This window comes from Populus trichocarpa, chromosome 10 (assembly GCF_000002775.5).
Source record: "Populus trichocarpa isolate Nisqually-1 chromosome 10, P.trichocarpa_v4.1, whole genome shotgun sequence".
NCBI classification, from domain to species: domain Eukaryota; kingdom Viridiplantae; phylum Streptophyta; class Magnoliopsida; order Malpighiales; family Salicaceae; genus Populus; species Populus trichocarpa.
In genome coordinates, this window is record NC_037294.2 from 16,770,775 (window position 1) to 16,798,042 (window position 27,268).

General features: G+C 36.4%; 3 protein-coding genes across 9 annotated transcripts; 1 reads left to right on the forward strand and 2 right to left on the reverse strand.

Annotated features, from left to right (window-relative positions):
- Positions 1-142: 142 nt before the first annotated feature.
- LOC7492908 (isopentenyl phosphate kinase) lies at positions 143-5,491 on the reverse strand. Its single transcript, XM_002316069.4, has 12 exons — positions 5,226-5,491; positions 4,632-4,859; positions 4,278-4,375; positions 3,880-3,922; positions 3,291-3,352; positions 3,101-3,157; positions 1,986-2,021; positions 1,827-1,904; positions 1,381-1,447; positions 1,217-1,279; positions 617-720; positions 143-520 (listed from the first exon to the last, which is right to left on the reverse strand). Exons 1-12 carry the CDS (start codon positions 5,281-5,283, stop codon positions 407-409), a joined length of 1,008 nt encoding a protein of 335 aa, XP_002316105.3. The 5' UTR covers positions 5,284-5,491; the 3' UTR covers positions 143-406.
- Positions 5,492-10,674: 5,183 nt separating this feature from the next.
- On the forward strand, positions 10,675-14,049 carry LOC7481552 (probable WRKY transcription factor 4). Its single transcript, XM_002314988.4, has 4 exons — positions 10,675-11,248; positions 11,765-12,438; positions 12,537-12,695; positions 13,380-14,049. The coding sequence occupies exons 1-4, from the start codon at positions 10,841-10,843 to the stop codon at positions 13,636-13,638; spliced, it is 1,500 nt and encodes a 499-aa protein (XP_002315024.1). The 5' UTR covers positions 10,675-10,840; the 3' UTR covers positions 13,639-14,049.
- A 627-nt stretch (positions 14,050-14,676) lies between these two features.
- LOC7492909 (uncharacterized) lies at positions 14,677-20,454 on the reverse strand. 7 transcript variants are annotated; one of them, XM_024610443.2, is made up of 12 exons: positions 20,174-20,450; positions 19,397-19,460; positions 19,055-19,222; positions 18,228-18,601; positions 18,057-18,140; positions 17,650-17,979; positions 17,198-17,327; positions 16,902-17,064; positions 16,380-16,508; positions 16,016-16,210; positions 15,327-15,449; positions 14,677-14,971 (listed from the first exon to the last, which is right to left on the reverse strand). In XM_024610443.2, exons 4-12 carry the CDS (start codon positions 18,502-18,504, stop codon positions 14,861-14,863), a joined length of 1,542 nt encoding a protein of 513 aa, XP_024466211.1. In that variant the 5' UTR covers positions 18,505-18,601; positions 19,055-19,222; positions 19,397-19,460; positions 20,174-20,450; the 3' UTR covers positions 14,677-14,860. The 7 variants fall into 7 exon arrangements, 6 of the variants coding, with proteins under 6 accessions (XP_024466211.1, XP_024466213.1, XP_002316106.2 ...); XR_002984309.2 differs by having other exon boundaries at positions 14,749-14,971; positions 15,327-15,405; positions 20,174-20,454; XM_024610445.2 differs by lacking the exon at positions 19,055-19,222 and having other exon boundaries at positions 20,174-20,451.
- Positions 20,455-27,268: the final 6,814 nt, after the last annotated feature.

The following is a 27,268-nucleotide window of genomic DNA, read 5'->3' on the forward strand; positions in this document are numbered from 1 at the left end:
TCGAGGAAGGACTCCCACTAGTGGGATCACAACTTTATACGACAGTAAACCAACAAGCAATTTTGCAAGATGGAATGCCGTTTTCTGGAAGGTTCTTGCATTTGTTACGTTTCCCAGCACTGACAAAAGTGGAAATCCAATGTGGCATGCAAATTGCTACAATCAATTGAATTCTTAAGAGATGTGGATGAGCTCTCGTGGAGGATTCAACAATTTGAGTATCACTGGTTGCCTGGTTGGTAATCCTGTTGAGATATGACCAGGGCAAGTTAACAAATTATTACCCTATAAATTTCAAGGGATCCTGTTCAGCCAGGGTGGTCCTAAAAGAAACATCTTTCTAACATTTTATGAGACATGTCTTTTTGGTTAAGCTTCAGTGCCTCTGACCAAAATCTCCCAACATTCAGCAGTTGCTATTTCCTTTACCAACAAACCGAATGACGGTCCCAAGCCAATCTTCAGGAAGAGCGCCTCTCACCTCTCCACTTAAAGCCCTCGAAGAATGGGTTGTTGCTGCCTGTGTTTAACCAAATATATATATATAAAAGGATAAAGAAAAATAAAAACAATGACAACATATAAAGCAAAGACCAGGCTGAAAGCTATCAATCACCTTCACAATGTAGACATCAATTCCAAGTTTTGCAATCAATGCAGCTTCTGATATCTTGGTCGCCATTCCACCAGTCGTATCATGGGCTGCAACAGTTGTTTCAACTGCAAGCAAGGAATAAAAAACGTATGTTGATCTCACAGCAAAGGACTTATAATCCCCTTTTGGAATATCACTTTGCGAGTACTCTAATCAAGGCGAATAAAAATCATATTTTCCACTAGCATCAACAAGCCAGGAAAACCACCGGGCACTTGTCCTGAGATTTGAATCTCTTAACACTAATTATATATCACTGATGTAAACAATATCCAAGGGGATGCCAAATGGTTATTTAATTTCTATTGCACAAGAATTTTCCTACTGAAAAGGAAGAGTTCATCTTCTGGAGATATGCCATACTGCAGATGAGAAAGTACAGATTTAAGGTCACATTTTGTGAAAAACTAATTTTCGCAGATGCAAATAATAGGGCATTGTTTTACTACTGCTTAGCAACGCCTATTTCAAGTGCTATTAACTCGCCATGCATATTAATACAGGACATCCAACTCACAGATAGCAATTTGCAACATCAAATGCTGAAACAACCACACAAACCTTGCTTTTTCATGTCCTCAAGTGTTGGTTTCACAACAGACCAGCTCCCATCTTCACTCACAGCTGTGTTTTAGAAATTGGTTATGTCCTTCCAGTGTGACATATCAAGCTAATTTTGGAGACTATCATCCATTGAAAAGATAGAGTTTGTTATGAGTGCTCACCGATCTCCCTCAAGAGGACTGCATTAGGTTCTGAAGGAGGACGATCATAAACACCCAAAACATCTGTCTGTAGTCCAAATTAATTGGATATCAAGAACAGAATTGCGCTTTTTATTACAAAATATGCAGGTTAATGCCATGGTGACTGGCCTAGCTACGAAAAAGAGAGGTCATCTAAGATAGTCAATTTCAGGAATTAATTGATCAACTTCATCATAAATGCAACATCAAACTGACAAGAATTTGATCCTGCTTCAAAACTCATCATTTGTACAGTTTATATGGAGAAATGAATAAAAGCTAGGAGTAGAATTAATAAAGTGGACCGTCTTTGAGCTATCTGATTCTGGTTGTGCAGAGAGAAACAAAAGGTGATTTGACAATGAACCACAAAGCTCTGTCCAAGAAATGCAATAATATGAGATCATGTCACGGAAAAAGGATACCAGGAAAACAACGTATTCAGGTTTCAAATAGGCTGCAAGATGACGTATAATAACATCACCACTCAATATGGTGCATCCCTGATTAAATAAGCAAATAAAAAAAATGTCAGATTCAATTTAAAAACCAAGAGAGTATATCAACCCTTAGAGAGACCAAACCTGCAAATCATCAAGTACAGCATCTCCATGTAAGACCTATAAAGCAAAATGAGATCTATGATAGTACAGCATGTTGAAAAAACCCAGCCAACAAAGAACATGAAGGGAAAGAAAAATGATCACTACTCCTTCAAGCATTAGTAAACACCAAAACAATGGGTTCACACTAGAAATATGTCCTAGTGGTTTATGCCGACTAACAAAGTGAGAAATCCATCACCACCTCCAATAACACATATACAAATATGCTGATATGTGTTGCTGGAGGTCTAAGAGAGGATTTTTCATCTCCATAACTTTCACCTTCTTCTTTCTTTCTTTTCTCTTTCTCCGTCTTTTTTTTTTGCTGCTTTGCAACTTAAATTTCTCCTCTGCCATTTATTCAAATTTTATAGTACAAAAAGACCTTAAAACCTCTAAAAGCCCAGCATGATTGGCGTTTATGCGTTAATGAATTGAGATAAGGATTTCAAAGTACAAATGTGTGTCCTTTCATTTGTAATTTCAGAAACTTATATGATGATTGAGCAATCCTTAAATTATGGCAGCCAAATTTCTATAAATTAAGTTTTTAGCAACTTATCGAATTCACAGCTTCTCCAGAATCCAAAGACTGAGGTTTTCTATATTGTTGGTTGCTAAATATAATCCTGTGAGTGTTATATGCTACACTCTTAGACTCAAGAATCCAATTGTTTGCTTGCAAAAACATCATGACCAGATAACTAACAATTTCTGTTTTTGAGATTTCAGAATCCTTGGCTAGTCATTTCCATCCATTTGCAAAGTCAACAAGTTTATACGATATGTTTGTCACTCATTGAAGATCAGGATCTTCATGTATTTCCTCTTATCTGGGTACTGCATTTCAAGCAATTTCGTGTTGCTGAAATTTTACTGCTGACACATAAGTTCAGTTTCATTTGACAAGCAAAACAGCAAAAAAAGAGATAAGAACTGGTGTGTTTTGATCAATTTGACCTCAACTAGTTTGGGATTGAGAAGTACAATTATACATACTATTCTTGCTCCTTAAATAGTAAAGTTAATAGAAAACAATGATTCATAAGATTTCAATTCACAAAATAAAGTAAAGAGGAAGAAATCTATCTTACAGGTACGAATCCGGAGTTGATTGCCTGAGCTACCATTGATAAATCAGCAGATGCCATCTGTGGATACAAATTAGAGACCAGAATTAGATCATACAGAATTCTCCATCATCAATAATGAAGATAATCATGGAAAGTCCCATATTTGAGCCATATTAGTAAACAAATACACTCATTTCTCAATGCCTCTAACATTTCTTTCAGGAGTTGTCCATCCACATGAAAATGGAGACATTCCAATGGTAGGAATGCCCTCTGCCATAAAAAAAAAAAACTTTGTTAGAGTCATATGCTAAATTCCCAGAAATACAATGCAGAAACAGCTGCCATTGAGAAAATAGAAAGAATTTTCATGGACAAATTTCAAGAGTTATGAAGTAATATCCTATTTTGCAAGAGGAAGTACCATTCTCAATGTTCAAATTTCAAAAGATGTTAGAGGAAGTACCAAATTTCAAAAGATGTTAGAGCAAAAGGCATCAAAGAAAATATGAAAACCAAGCCTAAGAAATGATAAAATTCTCCAGCACTATCTTTATTTTTTAAATTGAAATCTGTTTTCGTATGAAATTTTCAGTGATTAGAACTATTCTACAGAGTACAGAATCTGTGTAATTTCAAGGACTATTAGCTGAAATTTACAGCATATTAGCACCAGGTTCTTGAAAACTCAGATTAATACTAGTTATAGCATTTTTTTCACTTGTTCCATTGAGGAAGGTTGAAGACTTATACAGCAGGGGCTAACAAATTATTTTCAGATCAGTTGCCTAGATCAGTACCTCTGGCCAATGCTCGAACAATTTCGAGATTAAGAGTCGTAACCTGTAATAACAAAAATTACCAAGAAAAATGATAAATATGGGAGCAGGCAAAGAGTCTGTGCGAGAGTAATGACACAAGTTTCGAAAAAATCATGTTCCAAAAATTACATAAAACTTCATGGATATGAAAGAATATCCTGCAGTCCAACAAACAATGGAAGGAACAAACAAGTTTGAAAAGAATATCGAGCATTTTCTGTTGGTATTTCTCTTCAATGCCATACTTGTTTCCCATTCTATTCAACCTTACATGCTAGTTGTGCATCCAGCCACCCAGCACTATAAGTGTATATAAAGGTTTGATACTCCCTGATTTGACATAAGATCAAGGAGGAAAGGCAAAATATTAATCTTACGGAAATGCGTGTGGCAACAAAACCAGCCTTGACAAGTGGTTTGTTCAATCCTCCTTTATGAACCCCTGATTTGCTTGCCTGAAAGTGCCCAAAGGAACCTGAAGGCAAAAACAATAAATCAGCATCGCAAATCTTTACCAGAAGAGGAGAGTGGACATCACTTTGAAGACCAACTCCTACATATCTGGAAGGGGTCAATCACTCAGCTCTCCTTTCTAAATCCAATATAAATCCAAGGTCAATGCGCTCCACAATTTTTTGTTGTCAATTCATGCAAATGCATAGCCGAACAAACAATCTTCACTCATGCTCAATGTCCTTAATGCTGATTCAAGAAATAGCTATGAAAATAACCTGCTCCATGAACAACAACAAAACTGCTAGAATCCAAGTTTTGGTCCTCAAAATCGTCAGCATCACAAGAAATTCCTGATTTTCCAGGTCTCTTGCTCCAATCCATCCCAAGAACCTTTCGTGAGCTAGACCCAGTAATCATGGCTTCCCTCAGCTGTGAGGAAACAATCTCAACATTTTCTTCATTTATCTTCTCTAAATCATTCTTGCAAGTAATTGCCGCGCCTCCTGAGACGAAAAAAAAACTGTCACATAATCAACAAACTGTAGAGAATCACACATGAAATCGAATCTTTTTCTTCATTCCTTCATTTTCTTGTCACGGATATATATTAAGAATACCGGTGTTGGCTTTGTGGGATATTATATGCAATTTACAAACTTAATCACTTGCATACTGAAAAGAAAAATCACAGCCCAGTTTCAAATGGAGATCAAATATATCCTCAAGAAAGCAAGCAACAATAAAAACTGAAAAAGTAGTGACCTTACACCAATAAAGATCAATCAAACCAAAACAACGTGAATAGAAACAATTTGTCAGGCATAAAGCAGAAATATTTGTAAGGGTACAAGAAAGAGAGACAAACAGACCAAGTTTAACAATGCAACGGATTGGTTTGGTTACACTGAGGGTTGTTGTGTCCTCCATCTGTTGGCTTCTCTTCTGATGTTTTTTCTGCTTCTGTTGTTTGCAAATCTCTGTTGGGGTTTGAGGCACTGCCTGTCAACACAATATTCAACAACAGTGTACTGTGACTCGAATGTTCGACTCTGGTTTAACTTAGAATCGGCTGAGTGTGACTCGTTAGCTTTTGTGTTTGGCTTTGTTTGGATTAAGTTTGTTCTCCAACCATAACAAGAATCATTTTGTTTATCACCTTGTTATTACCGAATTTATCCTTTTCTTTTTCTTTTTCTTTTTCTTTTTCTTTTTTATCTGTTCACTTTCATCAGAGTTTATGATTTTTTTTTTATTAACTTGGATAATTAGACCAGCTTGTATATATCTTGATTAATTCTATGGATTCTGAAATTAATGACCATATAAATCTTTAATAATTCTGAAATTTATAGGACTCGAATTGATGACTTATAAAAAGTAAATCCAAAATTTAACTAGTTTGAATTTAAATTTATAATTTTACAACTTTTCTAGAAAGAAATGTAACTGTAGTTAACCTTGTAGTGTATTTTTCTACCTTTTTTGGGATGCAAAATAAATGTGTGTATAATCTCCTTGATTTATCAACCTATTAAAACAAAGAGTTTATATGTATATAAAAAAAATATATTGCAAGAGGTTTTTATTCTGGAATTTCAATTTTCATGACATTAACTCGTGCCTCTTATTGATATGGAAAAACTCACGCATGGTGCGAATTCATTTTGTGCCTCTTAGCATTGGTTTTTTTTTTTTTTTAATCATGTCTTAGCATGATTTTAATTTTTCTTCCGGATTTTTTAACTATATGATAAAGCATGACTTCTTTAGATAATTCCCATTTAAGTACATGATACGCCACATATCAATTGAACTTCTGTGTTAATATATTGGATTGTGGGTTGGAGCTCCGCTGCGGGTTTTATAATTTTTGTTTTTTAATGGAAGATAACTATTTAGACATGGTTAGTTTTTTTTTATAGGAAAAAGAAAATTATGTGGAAGTTAATTTGATATAATTCGGTTGACTTGATAAGCTTAAAGATAATCTGAATGACTAGGTTTGATTTTTAATTAACAAAATGTTGAAGAGTGAAATTGAAAAATAAAATTTCAATTAAAAAAAAAACTCAAGTCAACCGAGTTAACTTATCAAACCCATGTCATGAGTCATGGGAGTGGGCTAGCCACATGAAAAATAAATTATAACAAATTATAAAGTCTAGTTTTTAATAAATTAAATACTAAAATAAGAAATTAGGGGGAAATACACGTTTTTTTATGAAATAATATTTAAATGGATATTGTCCTGTGAGGCGGTGATACAAGTAAAAGCTCCTAAGAACCAGTATTTTAATTTTTTTTATATGTGAAAAAAAATATTTAATTAAAGAAACTTCAAAATTCACAAACTCAAATAACAATAAAAACAAGAACATTCAAGTGGAAAAAACTGAATGAAAAGCACGCGCTGATATTATCTTCAGCCGAAAAGAAAATAAACCCAGCAGCCCATATACGAGACCAAGCCCAACTAGGGACTAGAGGTCTACCCAAGCATATATCCATATCCATGGAGACGATTATAGAGGAAGATTTTTACTGGTAGTGCTATTTGTGAAGGCAAAGGTGGGGAAGACAACCTCCAAAGTCCAACCCATCCAGTCGTAGATATTTTTATGCGAGTAACTTTTCATATTCTTGGTTTCGTTTTTTCTGTCGTTAATTAACTGTATATTTACTTCAATGAACATGAAATATATATATATATATATATATATATATATCACCATACTAGAAAAAGGCTAGCATGAAAAGGTGGTCTGAATAAAAGGAATCAACGCTCGCGAAGTGGAGCGTGCCAAGCACAGTCAATTTACATTGATTCGATCAGAAAGAAAGCAAGACTACTTGAGAACTCTCTTGTTTTGTTTTTTTGTTGAGTAAACCCTAAGCTCAAAAAAACAACATCCACCCATCACAACCTAACAGTCAAAGGCACGTAAAGCCGATGGAAAACAAATGACTAATCACTGAATTGTTTTCCATTTGTTGAAACGGATGATTTCTGTGTGATAATTAATGGTTTCAAAGGAAAATGGACTTAGGGAACAGGTGGTCGGAAAGGGTTGTAACCGTGTATTCCAATAGTTTAAAATTTTTATGTTTTTTTTTATTTTTTTAATATATTAATATCAAAAATAATTTTTAAAAATAAAAAAATACATTAATTTAAAGCATTTCTAAAAAAAAAAAAATCAATTATTAAACAGTCCTGTATAGAACCACAGAGTTCATGTACTTTACTTTTAAGATGCCGGCCTAAATCAACAAGGGATCGTTTGTAAACAGAAAGATTCAATATTTCCCTATAGGACTTGATGCGACCTGATGGCCATGGGCCATGCACTTCTACAGCTTGCTTAACATCACCGGCATTTTCCCAGTTGCCAATATTTCCCTGAAATCTGAGGACTTGCCAGGTTTTTTTTTTTTTTTTTTTAATAAATCGGTAAATGAAAAGCATGGACTGTCAGATTGGATGTACGGGATTCTATGGATCCAATTGTCCGATTGATGTCAATCATGGTGTGGTAAATTCGTTCAAGTGTTTCGTGCAATGCAGCAAGATAAAAAAAAAAAAAAAACTGGTAGCATCAGCAAGGGGTAATTTGACCCTCGCTTGATCGTCACCACCAATCTGGATTTTATTAAATAAATGAAAGTGAATGTGGGACCGTCTCTCTCTACGCAGCCAAAGTGTGGGCCAGCCCTAGGTGCTCCGCACGAACCATTTGCCGTTGGCAATCAATATTCGCAACTGAAAACAATGATATCAGTTTGACAACTGGCATGCCGTCAGCAGAACAGATAGTTGAGGCGGAGAAGCCAGCCACATTTTTCACACCTCAAAGCAAGACCTTGCCACCTCTTTATTAAAACTCGTTTTCAACGCATAAAGACAGTTTATTTATCAACACGAAACCTATATACAGATATAAAAAAAATTCATTTCATAAAATAAAAGCATAATTAAAATATAGAGTTAGCGTGGAGACGTGTTGAGATTTAAGAGGAGATTGTCATTAGGATATAAAATTCAATAGATTCTGAAAACACATGGATTAATTAATTGGGTGAATTTAGAAAAATACAAGAATTAATCGATCACAATAAAAAGACAAGAGTGTGAATGAATAATTAATAAATTGCCCACCCTAGATCAAGCAAAGTACGATACAAGGAGAGAAGGACCACAGGATAAAAAGAATGCTTCGTGTGGCAGTTACCTAAGTACATGATTCTTTTCTATTTATCAATTACCACATGGTAAACAATTATTGCTATTTATTGGCATTGTGGACAAAACAATGTTTATCTGAGAGTTTCTACTCTTTTTTTTTTTGTTTAAAATTATTTTTTTGATATATTAATATTAAAATAAAATTTTAAAATTAAAAAAATATTATTTTTATATGTTTCTAAACAAAACTACTTAGAAAAATAATTATTAATACACTATAAAACGAGATCTTTATATGTTAATCGCCCGGTTTGATTTTCTTAGCGGTTCGGCACAGACAACTTGTCCCAAAATTTAATTAATTTCATAAATTCTAGAATTAACAACTTTTTCATTACCCTGGAATAATTGCAGCTATTCTTGCATCCATGGTCCGTTGTTTTTCTTGTTTGGGTGCTCCCACAGAAGCAAACTGGGAGCTCGAAACCAGCTGATCACCCATTCAGCTACTGTGTGTTGACATCTGGGTGATGGTTCACACTTGCAATGATCTTTATTTGTGTGGTTTGGACTTTTTGAACATCGGACATGGCATTATAAATTGACCAATGCACTTGCTGGCACGGCACAAACGTTGTCTTAAGATTCGCTAGAAGGCATGACAAACCATCCCCGAAGCGGACAAACATTTTCGGAGAACTGTTTGGCAGGAGCCACAAGTTGTGACATGTGTTAATGAGAAATTGGGGGATAAGATTTCCGTGCTCCCTCCTTGATCTTGACATCTCAGGACAAAGAAGCTTTGATTTGAAATGAAAGAGAAGTTTGTTTTTTTTGGGATCAAGCAAATGCCGTTGGCTTCAGGAAGAGCAACGAGGAACTCGATCCTAGTGAGTTTTCGGAGGAGCTCCCTGCCAAGGTTCTGATTTCAAGTGACTACACAATATCCGCGGCTTTTTTCTTTTCTTTTTTCTTTCTTGTGAGCCAACAACTTCACTGCACCGGGCAACTAATTAATTAGGTATATTATATAATAATAAGTATATATAGAAACTATATTATATCCAGCAACATTTCTACTAAAAAAAACTTAAGTATGTAAAGACTAACTCTCTGGACGAGAGAATATATACTCTGAATTCTAAACCAAAAGTATTATATAAAAAATCCTCTTTATTCAAGTGTTAATTATAATTTAGGAAATATTGCTTTATTTTTTTTTAGAAAAAGGAGAGGATAATTAATTAATATTTGAGAGCTAAACTTGTGCTGGAAATTAAAGGGAGAAATCAGAGAGCAGTAATTCTACTGCATTGCTTCACGTACAATCTCCCTCGGCAATTACAAAAATGATGGAATTTCCCTTAAAACAAGATAATTAGACAACGGATAAAGGTGGGAACTAAGCCAAGCTAACAATCATGGCGATGGATTCCGTGGCCCAATCACATCTAGCCACGTGGCTTCTCCACGGGGGAATACCAAACAGAACAAAACCCGCATAATAGTAGTGTCCCCAGGTCCATTATTACTGCCACCTGCTATAAATCTAGTGGCACTAGCATAACATGCATGCTATTTGCTCCGGCACGTTTAATACTCTCTTTTAAGATTTAATTAAACAAGAAACCTCCGAGCATTATCCTCCAGTTGGCAATCTTGTGAATCCACTGGTCGACGGGGACAAAATAGTGATTTCCCAAACACTCCAGAAAAGATTTCAAGAATTATTAAAAAAGGAAGAAGAAGGAAATCGATGCCTGTCTAACTACAAGTCAATCCCAAATCCATAAAATGAATCACAAACCAGTCCCCAATCATTTATTCGTAACATATTGACCTTATTGCTGTACCTGCAAGGTCTGTTCATGAGATTTCAATATCTTTTTAAATGCAAGACTCTGTTTTTTCATGGAGTTGAATTGTATAGAGCATGGAAATTTAAAACATTTTGGATCGCATGTTATGTTTTTTACTATCCAATATTTAAAACATCACAAAGGAGCTTGAGCTCGCACCTGGGTCATGATGATCGAAGGTTTTGCAAAATCTAGAAGGGTGGATTCATGATTCATTACATAGATTGGGGACTAATATGTAGTTATCCATAAAAATAAGGACAGAGAGACGTCCTGCCCTTTTGCTTTATCGATTTCTTCTTCTCCTCCTCGTCGCATCAGCTGCGTGGACTTTTTTTCCTCTTATTTCCAGATCCACCAAAAAGCCGAAGAAACAAGCACCAGACCAAAACTAACAAACTGGACACCAGAACAGACACACAGAAAACAAGACTGAGATCAAATGACCGAAAATGGAAAGGAGCATCAGCAGCCAAAACAGCAACAACCATCATCACCTTCCAAATCATTGTCTTCCCGCCCGACCACCATAACACTCCCTCCACGTTCCTTCACCGAAACATTCTTTTCCAGTGGGGCCCCTGGTACCTTGGGCTTCAGTCCAGGCCCTATGACTCTTCTCTCAAGTTTCTTCTCTGACTCCGACGACTGTAAGTCCTTCTCTCAGCTTCTCGCTGGCGCCATAGCCTCCCCTAATTTCAAACCTCCCGATGACAAGAGCTCTGCCGGTGACTTTAGCAGTTCATCGAGCTTGTCCATCGTCCCTCCCCCGCCGATGTTCTCGATGCCGCTGGGGCTTAGTCCGGTGTCTCTTCCTGATTCACCGGGGTTTGGACTCTTTTCTCCTCAGGTAATCAAGTGCTCATATACTGATTGCATCAGCTGTTTATTAACTCTCTTTTTTTGTACTTTATTTTTGCCCGAGAAAGTTTTTGTCTTTTTTGCTTTTTTTTTTTTTAATTTCAATTTGATTACTGAGAAAGGAATAAAAAACTAGACATTTCAAACATTGCTACTAATCATCAATGAAATGAGAGAACTCTTTATTTATTTATCATTTATCTTCCACCTTTCTTTTTCTCTTTTTTTCAGAAATGTGTTTGCTTATTTGACCTGGATTACTTTCCATGAGGATTTTAAGCAGAAGGAATGCTAAATGTTTAGCCTCTAAATGATTTAGTTACTAGCAGTTTCAATTGTTGACACCTACTAGAACTAAAATTGCATTGTGGTAAAGCTGTGTGTGTGTGTTTTTTTTTATTTCCTTCCCCTCTCTGTGATTAATATGCCTCTGCTTAAAATTGAATGCCTGTAGTTCTTTTTTCTATCTATTCTGGTGTTCTTATGATTTTTGAGATGTTTTTAGGGCTTTGGAATGACACACCAGCAGGCGCTAGCACAGGTCACGGCTCAGGCTGCGCAAGCCAATTCAATTATGCATGTTCAACCGGAATATTCGACACCGGCAATGTCTTCGACCTTTACGAGCACACAAGGGGCACACCAGCAGCAGCAGAAGGTACGCTCAGTCGCGGATTCTAGAGTGAAAATACAGGAACTCTCGGACTTCTCTCGGTCTGATCAGAGATCTGAATCTTCTTCGCTGGCTGTTGATAAGCCTGCTAATGATGGATACAACTGGAGGAAATATGGGCAGAAACAAGTGAAAGGAAGTGAGTATCCTAGAAGTTATTATAAATGTACACATCCTAATTGTCCTGTCAAGAAAAAAGTTGAGCGATCTCTTGATGGTCAAGTAACTGAAATTATCTACAAGGGGCAACACAATCATCAGCCACCGCAATCCAATAAGCGTGGAAAGGATACTGGAGGCTTAAATGGCAATTCAAACAGTCACGGGAATTCTGAATTAGATTCCCGATTTCAAAGTGGAAATGTCAGCAAAGAGAGAGATAGGAAGGATCAGGAATCCAGTCAAGCTACACCTGAACATATATCTGGGATGAGTGATAGTGAGGAAGTTGGTGATACTGAAGCTGGTGGTGAAGTTGATGAAGACGAGCCTGATCCTAAGAGAAGGTACTTTTGTGCAAGCAAATCTTAGAGTGGTCTTACTTGCCGGCTAAGATTGATAGTCTATCTTGTATATCTAATGGAATCTCTCATGTCATGTGCAGAAGTACAGAGGTTAGAGTGACAGAGCCAGCTTCTTCACACAGGACTGTAACGGAGCCCAGAATCATTGTGCAGACAACCAGTGAAGTTGATCTCTTAGATGATGGCTATAGATGGCGCAAGTATGGGCAGAAAGTTGTCAAAGGCAATCCTTATCCAAGGTGGTTTTCCCTACTCCATAGGCTGTAGTTTGTATTGGACATGACAAACCTAAAAATCCTTATCTTTGGTCATATTATTGGTTATCGTGCTGGTTTACTTGCGCACTTTGGCTATTTGCTGTTTTTAGATTTTCACTTAGATGCAGTGCGCAGGCATAAGCTCATGGTTCTTGAAGAGCTTCTAACAGTGCAAGGGTAAAAATTAAACAGAAGGCAGAATAAATGTTATTCCTTGTTAAGATCACTTCATCATTGTGGTGACAGGTTTATTAGACTTATAAAAGGGATAAATAGTTTTTCTTGGGATTACCTTTGGAAGTTGTTAAAATGTGAAATGTGCTATATAGCTGTTTATTCATGGATAGTGATCCATGGGCTGCAGCGTTAGTAGCTTTGTTGGCCAAAGATGGTTGCTGTAAATTGGTGTAAAAAACATGTAAGAAGGTCATGAATGTGCAAATGGTTAGACAACAATGAGCTGCATCCTATTTTGATGCTGAAATGTGCTGCTGGTATAATTGCTGAACTCTTAAGTCATTGTTTATTCTGGAAATGGACAACGTGTCTTCATTTCTCAATGTCTGGTTTCTACCTCTAAATGTGTGCGGCACTTGCTTTTTGGATGTCTATGGAGTGTCTTCAACCCACCTTTTCCTTTTGTCTTCTTTTTTGTACAATCTACAGGAGCTACTATAAATGCACAACCGCAGGATGCAAAGTTCGTAAACATGTCGAGAGGGCTGCAGCAGACCCAAAAGCTGTCATAACAACCTATGAGGGCAAACATAATCACGATGTACCAGCAGCTAAAAATAGCAGCCACAACACAGTCAATAGTAATGCATCTCAGCTGAAACCACAAACTCTGGAGAAGCATGCATCAAACAACAGCAACAGTCAGCCTGCAGCACGTCTACGGTTAAAAGAAGAGCAGATAACATAGCTTATCTGACTTGGTATCATAGGAGGAAGATAACAACAAACGTTTACAATGAACCGGGGAATGGCTGTAACTTATCTTTTCTTGGAGGCCATTACTTTGATGAATGCCCCCCATGTAACCATCTGCCCGATATACAAAAGATGAAGCAATACCAAAAGAGACGGAGAAAAAACTATGAAGCAAGCTTTCTTATTGTATGTCAAGCAGTTCACCGGACACAAACTTCCTTGAAAATATATTCTGTGCATTCTTTTGTATATGGAAATATGAAATTAATGTTTCATATAATTGTTTACCACTTTCAGCATTTGGAATTTCATGTTTGACAGTGACAACACCGCACTTTTCTACTTTTATGTTGATGTTCATTATTTGAAAGTAATGCCAATGAATTCCTTTTCTGCTGGTTTAGCTTGATGATTTCACAAAGTTTGGTCCGTCCCAAAACTGATCTTGAAGCTAGTTGTAATTCGCAGTTGCGTCGAATCAATGTGAAACGCAAGGGAGCTGTTGTTTGTTATTCAACTTTGATAATTGGGAAGAAACAATTTTAACAACCTTAGAACGGAAACGCGAGATCGCAAATACACGAGAGGGAAAAGGAGGATCTGTGACAATAACATCTTAACTCTAGAAATTCGCAGCAGTTTTGGAGAACTTTCGGTGAAATGTAACGTGGATGTATAATGGTGTCTCAATGAAGTCAAGGTGATTTGACTGGGAAAAAGTTAATGCATTAATAAAGAACAATATCAAATTATTGGCAGATTCGATTTCCATTACCTTATAACATAAAATCCAAGGCACCCATGTTTTAAATCTTCAAATTAGCTTGTGCAGGCACCTGATAGTCGTATTTCTGTCGCAGCTTTGTTTACCTAAGAAGAAAATTTGCTCGGTTGTTACGACCTTCTTTCTTCGAGTAAACACATTTTCAACATGGCTTCTCCGATTGGAAATGATCCATGAGGTAGGTTATCTGCTCACTGAACCAAATTTATCTCTTAGACATCCTTCGACAAGACATTATCACATGCATGATCTTTAAGTGCTGGTTCTCATCAACTTTATCATCGTGGTGAAAAAAAACAAATGGTGGTGGGAAAGGAATACAAAAAAACGAATTTTCATTTTCTTGTGGTTGATACAGATCAAGGAATCTACAAAATGTGCTTATAGATTGTTTCTTTTGCCGGAATCATCCCCTTGGTGCCTATTCAAATTAATCATCCCGAGTAACAACAGTTGGTATTTGGCCATGATTTACCAAATCTATCTTGTTCAAGCGCACACAGCACAGCATTTGCTCTGGCAGTTCCTCTTGTTTTTGTGCCTGGCAAGATTATCGCAAAAAAGCACTTAAACAAACAGGAGAAAACAAAGGAAGTTCACGAGAGAATAAAAAATTAACAATTCTTGCAGGAACACAAACGAGGTTTTGGCATATGACCAACAAATGACGCTTATGTTTGTCAAAAAATAGCGAGTAAAATCAGTAGATGCTAGCACGGGGAGGAGATTAACTCCATCAATGTGCTTGATCAAAATCAGGGCAAAACCCCCTCTTCTTCTCTCTTATTTTTACTATGTTTAAATGAAAAAATATAATTTAGTTTTACTGAGAAAACAAATTAATTTCTGATGAAACCAATTTGCTTACAAAAGGAGAAGTTGCAAGGTCTCTGTACCTGAATAGTCAGACCCACATTAGCTATCCCATGCTTCAAGCGATCTCTGAATGCTTCAAGTCCTTTCCTAGATATGTAACTGAACCGATGTATATCCAGGTCAATCTCAAAGTAATTAGGTCCCTGCAAGATAGAAGCTTAGGCAACTTTCCTAAAATGCTACCAAAACCAATTAGGCGCCTTCTCCATGTTTTTCATTTTTTTTTATATTGGGGAAACCGCAAGAAAAAGAAAAGACACCCTTGTACTGGTATCTAAGAAAATTATATAAATCGTATTTTGGTGTCTCAATTAATAGCTTAAGCTATTGGATTGAGATAATTAACATAATATCAGAGAGGGGAGTGTTAGAGAATTATATAAATCACATCTTGGAATTTCACCTAATAGCTTAAGTTATCGAATTAATACGGGCCTGTATAAGTTTAAAAGGCTTTTAATTAAGAGGATGTATTAGAAAATTATATAAATTATATTTTGAATATTACCTAACAATTTAAGTTAGTGGTCAATTGAGGATTATACATGATCCAAAAGGCCAAAACATGCCAAAACTGCATGATCCTGATCGTCCCCGTTATCTCAACTTACTAAATAAAGTGCGGAAGTTTGTATCGAATGAAATTAGTATTGCTAGACTAAACATTGATAGAACAAATGTGATTCGTAGACAAAAAGTTTCTCCTTACCTTAAAGAATTCATGTTGAGGGCGTGAAAGCACTGGCTTGTCATTATAACTATGAATAAGCTTCCTTTCTGCAGAACTCAACTGCAATTCCTCTGGATTAACTAGCCCCACCAGAATTTTCAGCCTCTCTCTGAAAGGAACTGTGCACTCTTTTGCAAAGCCTTTAACCTTTTCCATATCATCCTCAACAAGTCTCTGGGTAGGATGCAATAAGATTCATCAACTAAAATATTTCACAAGGTGGGGAAAGATTGCATCCAAGCATTTTGCCATGGTATAAAAAAGCAATGGAACAAGGAAGACTAGATGATGTCAAGCACAGATCAGCATATGAAATTGCATGAAATATTATTTCAGGAAATACCTTGATGCTGTCTTGAAAACAAGGTGAAATCTGTTTGTTGAAATTCTCAGATAGTTTAAAATATACTACAAGGCTCATGCCTTCTCCATCCGAATCACAATTGAACATTGAAACAGGATAAGTGGGAAGCTGCAACGTGAAAACCCATAATAAGAAAATTATGTTCCATCACTTTGAAGAGAACCTAGTAATTCATATGAAGAAAATAGCACAACAGTCCAATTACTTGAACCCCAAGAATCAACTCAAGGGAATTGAGATCACAACCATGTCGCTCCCAGCCAAAGTTCTTATAAAGGAATTCCCAGGGAACTCACCATCAATTCATTAAACAAAATAAAACTAGCAGATTCACTTAAAAAGTTGCTGTAAACAACAAGCACGGGTCCTGTCACAATTCATATGTGGAAATGAATAAAAACTGTCGAACAGTTCATCAGATAATATCCAGAACCTCATTAAATATACACAAACAACTCTGCGCAATCAAAATTGTGTGAGTGAGTGAGTGAGAGAGAGGACCTGCATATTAATGATCAGCAGCGGCGGTACTTTCTCATGCGCTTGCAAATTAGGAAGTTCAAGATGCTGAGCAATGTGATTTATCTTCCGTGGGCATACAAATAAATCTACGCCAATTGGTACATATGGACTGTAGTCCGGAGCAGGGCACTTCTGCTTATCTCTGCATGATTATTTATTAATGTTTAGACAGTTCAATTCCCTTGAAAGCATATGAGAAAAAACAAATTATATCATTGACTAATAGTCGCAGGTATGCACAAATAACTAATATCATAAGCTAGTGAACATCATGCCTGAAAAAAGTCTCGCCTCGGAGCTTAAAAACTGAAGGTGAAATCTCAGACCAGCATCCAGCAGTTGGCTTCTCTCCTTTTGAACGTGGAATCAGAAATCCTGCTCTTGGGCGATACAGTAATCTCTCGGCTGCACCAGTTCACGCACTCATTCATTATTAATAAGCAAAAATGTATCTTAATCATTAAAAACAAAACTGGAATTTTCATTTCCCCTTTTCTATGCTAAGGTTCAATTCAAAGCTTATATAGCTGGAATAAACTTGTTAAATAGGATAACATGTGTTCATCAAATGAATCGTAGTTGTATAAAGTTTCAGGGGGCTTTGCATATCACGTGTGGCAATGGGAATTCGCACCAAGGCAATGTCATGTCTTACAGGCAATCCTAATACTTCTGGGATATAAATGTGTCTCTCTGAGATCTTATAAAGACTACAATCTGTACTCACAGAATTCTGTTGTTTCCTCTCCATCGCAAGATTTCCTCTTTAATGATAGCATAATTACTTTTGATTTCCTTCTACATTCTTGAGTTTTCTCTGCCAAGTCATGCATGCCCTCTTTGAGACCTTTAAAATTTCCACAAGGATCATCTAAAGCTTTCTTTATCTTACTAGAAACCTCATCGCCCTTTGGACCTCCTCCATCCATTTTCAGGTAGCTTTCATAGAAGCCCTCATACTTGCACCCAGCATCTACAAAGCATGATGCAGCTCCATATTGAAGCATTTGAGTGTTTTGTTTATGTCCAGTTGCATTACCAACAGGAGGAAAACAATCTGAACAGCCAAAAAAACAATATCAGCACTGACTACCAATTGAAGAGTCACAATTTCAATAAATTTATGTGTATCACCTCCATGCACACTGATGAAGTCATCATCCGAATCTGAATCTATAATACTAAGAGAGTCAAACCATACTTCCTCCTGACATATTCCTGCAGAAAATTGAAATTTTATGGTCAGAAAACTGTTCAAGAAGTGTCAGCCCCAGGCTTAAAAATCAATGGATGGAAAGGACATACCATTTGCATCAATTTGACTATGGTTCCATTGTAGCTGGGTGAGATGGAATGTCTTATTAGAAACTTCAGATCTCTTGCAGGTAGTTGCAGCACCCTTCTCAAAGTCAAGATGAACAAACTCTCTAAGAGCAAAATCACTAATTCCAGCATCACTAAGCCGTTGAATAGGGGAATCAGCAATACAAGTGGAACTCTTTCCACTACTTTTGGAAGATTTACGCATGTGTTTCCTAGTTGTTCTTATTCTTTCATTGTTTGTTGAGACACAGCCACCCATTATGACAGAAAGCTTTCAGCAAACCTCAGCTAGTAGATGTTTACTCATATGAGAAGACAAAGGCACCAAGCAGGTAAACTTGTTGCAAATGATGAACCTGCGAAATTCCAACCAAACAAAAAATGAAATATCAAAAAAATAGAAAAGCAGAAGCTTTCAATGGTAACAAGAACTTCAGCAACAAACAACATCTGCATCAAGACCAACGTTACCCCAACGAAAATAAGCCAAAATCTCTATATTAGCTTACTCTATATGCCGATAAATTCATGCAATGCATAGCAAGAAAGAAAGTAAATTCATGAAAATCTTTGGTTCTGCATTGAAATTTCAAATGAAGTTCTATGGTAGACCTTTCCGTATAGAATTGAATTAACAATTTTCCACATCATAGTTGCTCCGTAAAAAAACAGGGAAGGGACAAGCAGAGACCATTGCTTAAATAAGGTGTGGAGAGCTAAAGTTAGAAAGCTGTTTCATCAAGTTTATCAATTTTCATTGCATCAAAACCAAAAAAAATAATTTTTAGCTTTTCACATCAAGTACACACCTTTGACCTCAAAATGCTTTCCAGAGAGAAGGCAGCCTGCCTCCCAGAGTAGCTTCCAGGAAAAAAGCTGCCTTCCGGTTAAGAAAGAAAATTTAATCCTGCGATGAGATTATTGAATATTGAAGTGTCACCAAATTCACACCGCCTAACCCCACCACTGAAAAATACCTGAAGAAAAAGAGGGAATGAAAATCCATATTACTTGAAGAGCACTCACAAGTCACAACACCATCAATTTGAATCCTCCTAATTCTGATCAAAACAGCATGATCACTATCCAACAAACAAATTCATGGAAGAAAAACAGAAACAACTTGGTTGATTTTGTGGTAAAATTTCTACCTTTTTTCTCTGAAGAAATCCTCTAGACTCAAACTTCGTGCATTAAAGAGAGAACAAACAAATCCTAAATACAAAATATGAGAAGGGATTGTTATGAGTTCACATCAAAGAAGATAGTAGCAGACAAACAAATCCAGATAATTTTGATGGCTAAGCATCCACTAAACAAAACCAACAAGAAACAAGTCCTTTTTTTCCCTTTTTGTTTTAAAACAAGTCCTTATCAAAGAGAACAAAAAACAAGTTGATGTTAGAAATGTGCAACGTTGACATTAAAAAAAACACTAAATGCTAAGTCATTTAGGTATCGAAAACGATATAGCAATCAAACTTGAATTAAGGAATGTACAAGGGGAAATGCAATTGAAAATTAAATTTTTTTTAAAAAAAGTACTAATTTGAATACTCGAGACAATCTTGACTCTTTGAGGACAAAAACTCCAACAACTCCACCCCCACCAAAACAAAAAAAGCTGAAACCTTAACCGAGTCAAGAATATGATTAAACTAAAAAAGAAAAATAACGCAATGATTAAGCATAGAGAGAGAGAGAAGATCGTATAAAACTACTCCACCATGGACATGCGTTTATTCAAGAAAAGGAAACGAGGGGGGTTGCTGCCAATGTTGTTACAATTTACAAAGCAAAACCATGTAAATAAAGAAAACGAGAAAGAAAAAACTGGGAAACATAGACGGTGAAGAGCAGAAAAAACAGGGAAAAGTGAAACAAAAAGAATATTTGGCATGGTAATTAAGGAAAGTGAAAAGTAGTACCCGGCCGTGAGGAATATTTTCCGGCAAGCATGAAAGAAAACCCGAGTCAGCAAACTCGGATTTTCCTCGCTGAATCAATCTCTCTGTATCTGAATCCGTACGTGACACCACGAGGAGTCTAGTGTAATGACGATAATATAATATGTAATATTTGTCCAGCAAAATGTAGGCAGGCAGATTTGCGTTTTCTTCGGATCCTATTTTTATGAATGTCTTCCTTCTTTGGATTGGCTGTTTATCCCTCTCCTTTTAAACCTCCCTCCCCTCTCCCTCTCTGTCTATATGTCTCGTTCTATCTTCTTTTTTCTTTAAAATAAAATAAAAGTTATTTTTAGTTTAAACTTTAAACTCTGTGTATTACAGTTTTCCATGTTTTCTCGCCCGACATTTCGCGGCAAATCAATTTATGACAGTGCTCCCTCTGCCCCGCTTTGTCTTCCTCGCACGTGTTTTCATTCAATGCAGGCTACTTTCAAACATCTCTCACACGCACTACTGTAGTATTATTAATTTTACATTCAAATTAATCTTTACATCAATTTTATCATTAAATTATTTTATACTTTAATTAATAATTTATGTTAAAATACTTAATTAAGAGTTAAGTTTTCTTGTAGAATAATGTTATTTATTAAGAAAAAAACATAATTCTTCCCAACATGGACATGAGAATGGGAATGGGCCATGAACATATCCCGTCCGGATTATATAGAAATAATACATGTAATTTTTTTTTATTTTCTATTGTCTTTTTTGAATGGATGATTTTTCAAATAGATTCAATATTGATGTATATTTATATTTTACTACGTGTTATCGAAGTTGTGATGAGATTTAATATTTATATAAACTTTCGTACGTATTTATGAATGTATCCTGTATTAACTTTTAAGTATTTTTTGTAGCTATAAATATATTTATAATTATGAACAGAGAAAATCTCCAGAACTACCTCGAATCCAATGAAATAACGTGATATTAATTAACGTCCCTGATTAAAGGACGGAATGAAACGAGGCAAGAATGGTAACATAACCATCACGAACACGAGAACGTGCATGAACTTGATTAGGGAATTTCCATTTTAATAATGCGAGGTTAGCATTTACCAACGAGGAGGCCTCATGATAGATTGAAGTCGGGCCAGCATCACATTTCAGATTCAATTGCCTGTTTCATAAATGGCTACATGCATGCATGGTTTCGCTACAGGGAAGGGGCCTGGCTAAGAAATAAATCAAATTGTTTAAATTAAAAAATTATATTCGTCTTGAATTTTAGTAACTCATCATTATGCTGTCTGTCTTTTCCATGTTAGGGGTCTTTGAATCATTACCAGTGGTTTTCAAGCATGATAATTTATAAAGCAGATACTGAGATGACAGAATTGTGGCAGTCTAACATTTAAGTAAAAACTTCATTAGCCAAGTTAGCATCCTACGTACTCTTCCTTTCACAGGCCCAGGGCGCTAGCCTATGTTTCGCCCTTTTTATTTTATTTTTTAATGTATTTAGGTTATATATATATATATATATATATATATATATATATATATATATATATATATATAATAGTTAACCTAGTTGAATTGATAATCCTAATCATAGAATTTATACTCTTCCTTTCACAGGCTCTATAACGTGTGCATGTTTTTTCCAAATAATCATGATATGGATATTGCATGCTATTTATTTTTGAAAAAAAAATAGAAATCCTGAGTTCAAGGCACTGCTCGTGTCAAGATAGCGTTTTATTACCTTTCCAGTTCTCGTCACCCCCCACGACATAAGCTTTGACGTCCATTCACTCTAATGTTTTGGAAGCTAATTCAAGGAAATTGACCTCGTATTCAAAAGGGCGTCCTCTGATTATAATTATCGGGGTTGAAAATCTCACTTCATGGCAAAAAAAAAAACATTCATGAATTCCTTAATTAATTCTGCTATGAAAATATTTGTTTTTGAGTGGATTGGATTGGAACTGAATAGACTCAATGAGAATTATTCTATGAATATCACAGGAAAGTAAGAACAAAATACTTTTGGGGGGAGCCGTGATATAATTCATATTCAACGCACAGAAAATGCTTCTGTACACGTCAACTACCCCTGAAATAATTCGGCGTAGAAATCTGGTATTTAGGCCTGCCAAATTAAGAGGGAAGAGCATTATTGATTGCTTGACCATTCATTAAGCGACCGGGGCCTTAATTAAATATCTGTGTATGAAACTTGATGGTGGATGTTGCCAAATTTCTTCTTAGAAATTTTGCTCCTTTGTCGTAGCATGGATCACGGCCATCTCCTTTTTTAAAGCACTAACTAGTTTATATCCCTAGATCCTAATCCCACCTAACTAATAATTAATTAGTCGCTCGCTCTGAGACAAATATATACATACATATATATATATATATATATATATATGAACTGCATTTTACCGAGAAGAAATCGATTACAGGGAAAATAGGAAACGAAATAAGGAGATTGTCCCCGCTAAACCCATTTCTCATGGTTTTCCAGTTCTCTCTGGGACATATAATTGAGGGCCAGAATACTTTTTCGATATAAAAACGAGAAGCAGAAACATGTTGGAGAACATTGTGCGTTAATTAAAGTAATCCAAAGGTCGTGATCGTGTCTGAGTGGCAAGGAGAGAGATACGTCATACGAGTCCGACGTGGGTGTCCGTGTGCAACTAGCTGGTATGTGAAAGTGACTCTTGTTGTCCGAGGGAGCAAAACCAGCTTGTTTCTTCCACAATATCGCACCACAGCTAGCCAACTACCAAATTTCATTACAAACAACTCATTTATTGCCTTGGCTAAATAATTCGGCTTACCTTTGGTGATAAGTGACAGATAATTTGTTTTAAATTTTTTAAAATATATATATTAAATTAATATATTTTTTATTTTTAAATTTTTATTTTTTATTCTACATTAAAATAATATAAAAATACTAAAAAAATTAATTTTTTTTCAAGAGACGATTCGACCATTCCCCTAAACATGTTTAATGCTTGACCTACTTATTTTTAATAAAAAAATCTTATTTTTTTTAGGATTAGATGTTTTTATATATATACACACACACTTTATATGTTGATGTGGGTAAAACTTAGTTTTTCTTTTTATAATGTTATTTTGGATAATATATCTTTTAATTATTAATAGATTTAACCTTGATCGAAATTCCAAAATTGCTTAAAGAATATTTAATTTAATAGAACGGAGTGAAATGGGGAAGAAAAAGGAAAACCCATGATGTACAAATCAACGATACTCTCGTCTATTTAAACATGGTGTTTTTGTCAAACCGGTAAGTATTTTCTTGGATAGGGACTCATGTTAGAATCAATTTTACAAGAAATACTATTTTTCGGCTGAATCAGATATTACAAATCGATACATTTTAGAGTGGCCCTTTTGCTTTGGTGCGCTGATCTCTTCATAATTTAAAATTGTGAACTCTGCTATTTTTATTTTTATTTTTTGCTGTCTTTTTCATGTAATAATAGCTTGGAATTTGGATGGATATTAATAAGCCGGGATAGTAGCCAAATAAAAATTAAAAAACAAACTAACAGAAAGAAAATGAAATGGTATGGCACTTTATTCGACCCACTGAGCATATGGGACTATGGGTGTTATAGCCCATCTATATATATATATATATATATATATATATATATAGAGAGAGAGAGAGAGAGAGAGAGAGAGAGAGAGAGAGAGAGAGAGAGAGAGAGAGAGAGAGAGAGAGAGAGAGAGAGAGAGAGAGAGAGAGAGAGGGAGGGAGGGAGGGAGAGAGAGAGAGAGAGAGAGAGGTGTTAAAGACAATTAGAAGAAAAAAAGTAGAATTAAGAATTCAGATACTTCCAATGTTTCCCAACCAAATCGAGAAGCATGAATACCATGGTTCATTTTCTATATATGAATAGGTTGATGGTTGCTCTCTCTTTATAGAATGAACTCAGATAGACAATATTATTTTTTATTAGCATATATTTAATTAAAGGTTCGGAAGGGCCCACCCAACCATTCATTAAAACAATAATGATTAGCACTACAAGTTCTCTTTGCCTATGATTAGCCATTATCGGATTGGATTGGTGGAAACCCGTGTGGGAGTGGTTGGGCCGTGAAGGCACTCCGTTCGGCTAGTCAAGCTTTGTCTTCGTCTCGCCAGCCAGTTGAAGAAAAGAACCAGCATAAAAAGATAAATTTAATTCTTTGATGGGTGCCTTTGGCCTTTCCAGAGAAAATAAATAAATAAATAAACTATTGTTTACCTACAACAATTGGGTCGACCTGTGACCGGATCCTTTATAGTTTAATGGGTGATTTATGGAATTTAATTATGATACTCGTTTTACGTCCAAGTCTTATACCGATTCATTTTTTTTTTTAAATCGTTTTGAAAAAAGACAGAAACTTTTGGGAAAAATATCAGTCTTGCAGTATCTTTGGAATTCCTTGAAGAATTCCTTGAAGGCTTCTTAAAAAATGGTGATAGATTTAAAATGGACATGTCTATGTTGTGAACAGAAATTAGGCAGGCAAAGACCAGCAAGGGCTGATTTTTCTCTCGCTCTCACCCCTTTCTTGATCATTTCACATCCTCCAAGTTTTTGAAGGTTGCACTCAACTAAATTGGGCGAAGGATGACTTATTGGAAGTTCAACGTTGATGTGCCAAAGTATAATACTAGATTACAGCTTCAACAGTGTCCAGAGGCCTAACTAGCCTCAGTTGAGGTTAGACAATTTAATTACGGAGTGAAGGGAATTCCTTCTGTACTATTTTAAGCAAATGACATTGCACAAACTATATATTAATAAGCTGGTCTTGTCCATCAAGTACTCCGAGTCAGGCAAGTCCTAGCTCGTTCGGTAGGTGCAAGAACACTCGCAATTAATGGTATGAGGAATCTCTAGCTACCGAGCAACTATATCGAGAAGAGGGAGGGGGAGATAGAGAGAGAGAGAGAGAGAGAGAGAGAGAGACGAAATATAATTCAATTTCGTTACCAAATCCGAGTCCTGGTTATTTATCTCAGGGCTATCTAAAAGAAATTGCCATTGGTCTGTATCAGCTAGAAGACAGACAATATGTGATTTGTTGAAACACCTACTCGTCAATTATTGTGTTTAGAAACTCGCCTACAAAACAACACTCGTAGCACTCCTGAAATTGTTCCCTCGGCAATCAAAATCAACAACTACTTCAACATCACAACAAGCTAACTTGCGTGTCTATCTTTCGGAACAGAGCGGAGACATGATCTCTTATTATATAATATATGAAGGAGATGTAAAAATAATTAATAGGATGAGCAGCGCTGCCATCTCTTGCCCTGGAGTTACATGAACTGAACAAGGCAGTTGACTGCTTAAAAATGATTGTTCTCCTTGACCTTGTTCTGGGCCCTTGAACCATGATATTTAAGATGGAGCCTGCTTTACGTTTGCAAGATTTGATATAACGATGTGTGAGGTCAAACAACACCCAATTAATGGCGCGATGTGTTTTTTCTTCTTGGGCTGTGATGGCAAGCATTAAAATCACCATGTTCTGAAATTTATTGCCAATTACTGCGAGTAAGGTATAGCACATGGGATATATTTCTTTTCAATTTACGGGGGATCGGTGCTTGGAATTCAAACCTTGGCCTTAGCAAGTCTCCATTCCATTCAAGATCGCAAGGCATCTCTATTAACCGCGCCAGTAAACAAGACAAAACTTTCTCTGGGCCTCAATCATCTTCTTACCAGGCCCCAAAAGTGTGGCTGAACGGCTAAACACAGAAGCTATCTCCTGATAGCGAGCTCTAGCCATTTTGATTCGGCTCAGCCCATGACACGAGGTCGCTTGCCCTAGGACTCACTAGCAGTTCGATAGAGAGATTGCTGTGGGATCCCAGCTTTAACCGAGTTCGAGAGTGGAATAAATTCTTTTTAATGTTAGTTCCAGGATTCTAACTCAGAAAATCAAAGAAGCGGATCTCCTTAGTCGCCATACCTATCCATTTGAGAAGCAACACATCGAGAGTATCTAAATTAAAACATAATTAGCAGCCTTTTTGAATGGGCCTTCATTTAGGCCTAATCGGGAAAAAAAATTGCTGTTCTAAAAGAAGAGGGGAAGATAGCTTGTCCGTCCGGGCTTAACTTTAAAATTTACACTGCCAACTACAGGCCTTGTTAGCATCTGGTCACTTTCCTTGGAGGGGCTTGGGCCAGAGTTTTCAACGAAACTGTCTGGGCTAAGACAGCAAACAAGCCTACCCCATTGTCTGGTCAAACATGGAAAGTCTCTCCATTCTATTGTCTGTATGAACTTTGACGCATCATGCAAGAGGAGTGTCATGAAAACAGGCGTGAACCAACAAAAAGAGCAATTAATTTCCCATTTAATATCGGAAGGAAAGGTTTGGTACAAATACAGTTGGGCTGTAGCTTTCTTGGGCCCTTAGATATCATTAAACTCCCGTCAGATTGGTCTAAAGTAAAAATAATGGAAGACACCGACCCCCGCCCCACCCCCACCCCCCCCCCCCCCCCCTCCCCCGTCAATTAGTGGAGGGGCCATTGGAAAGAAAACCAGGTGCTCAAACCCCATGTTTTTATGATGCTCCCTAGATTCCTCTCTTCGTGTTGTTAAATCGGAGTGTCGTTTCAAAATAAAATTCCCAGGAAGAACTTTGTGGAAATGATAGTGTGTGTGCTTGAGAAAGCAGCCGATCCAAGTAAATGGGCCTCTTGTGCTTTCATGCAAATAGTGTGAAATTGAGCCCACAAAATGCACTCCTGAGCTTCCTAAATTTCCAGTGTCTTATTTAGGTTGAGCCCAAACCTATATGATCAACAATAACTACGTCAATACTCAATACAACGGTGGTAGCTGCCGAGATATTCTAGGTATGCAGTCCCTGTTCTTTTCTCTCTTTTTTCTGGAGAAATTCTCTTGAAATGCTGGCATTGAACACGTGAATGTTGGCACGAGAGATAAATATTTCTTTACTTTTTGCTCCTCGCTCAGATTAGTAGGGATTAATGAGCATAATGTTGGATTTATGCTATGGTAAAGCAATGAA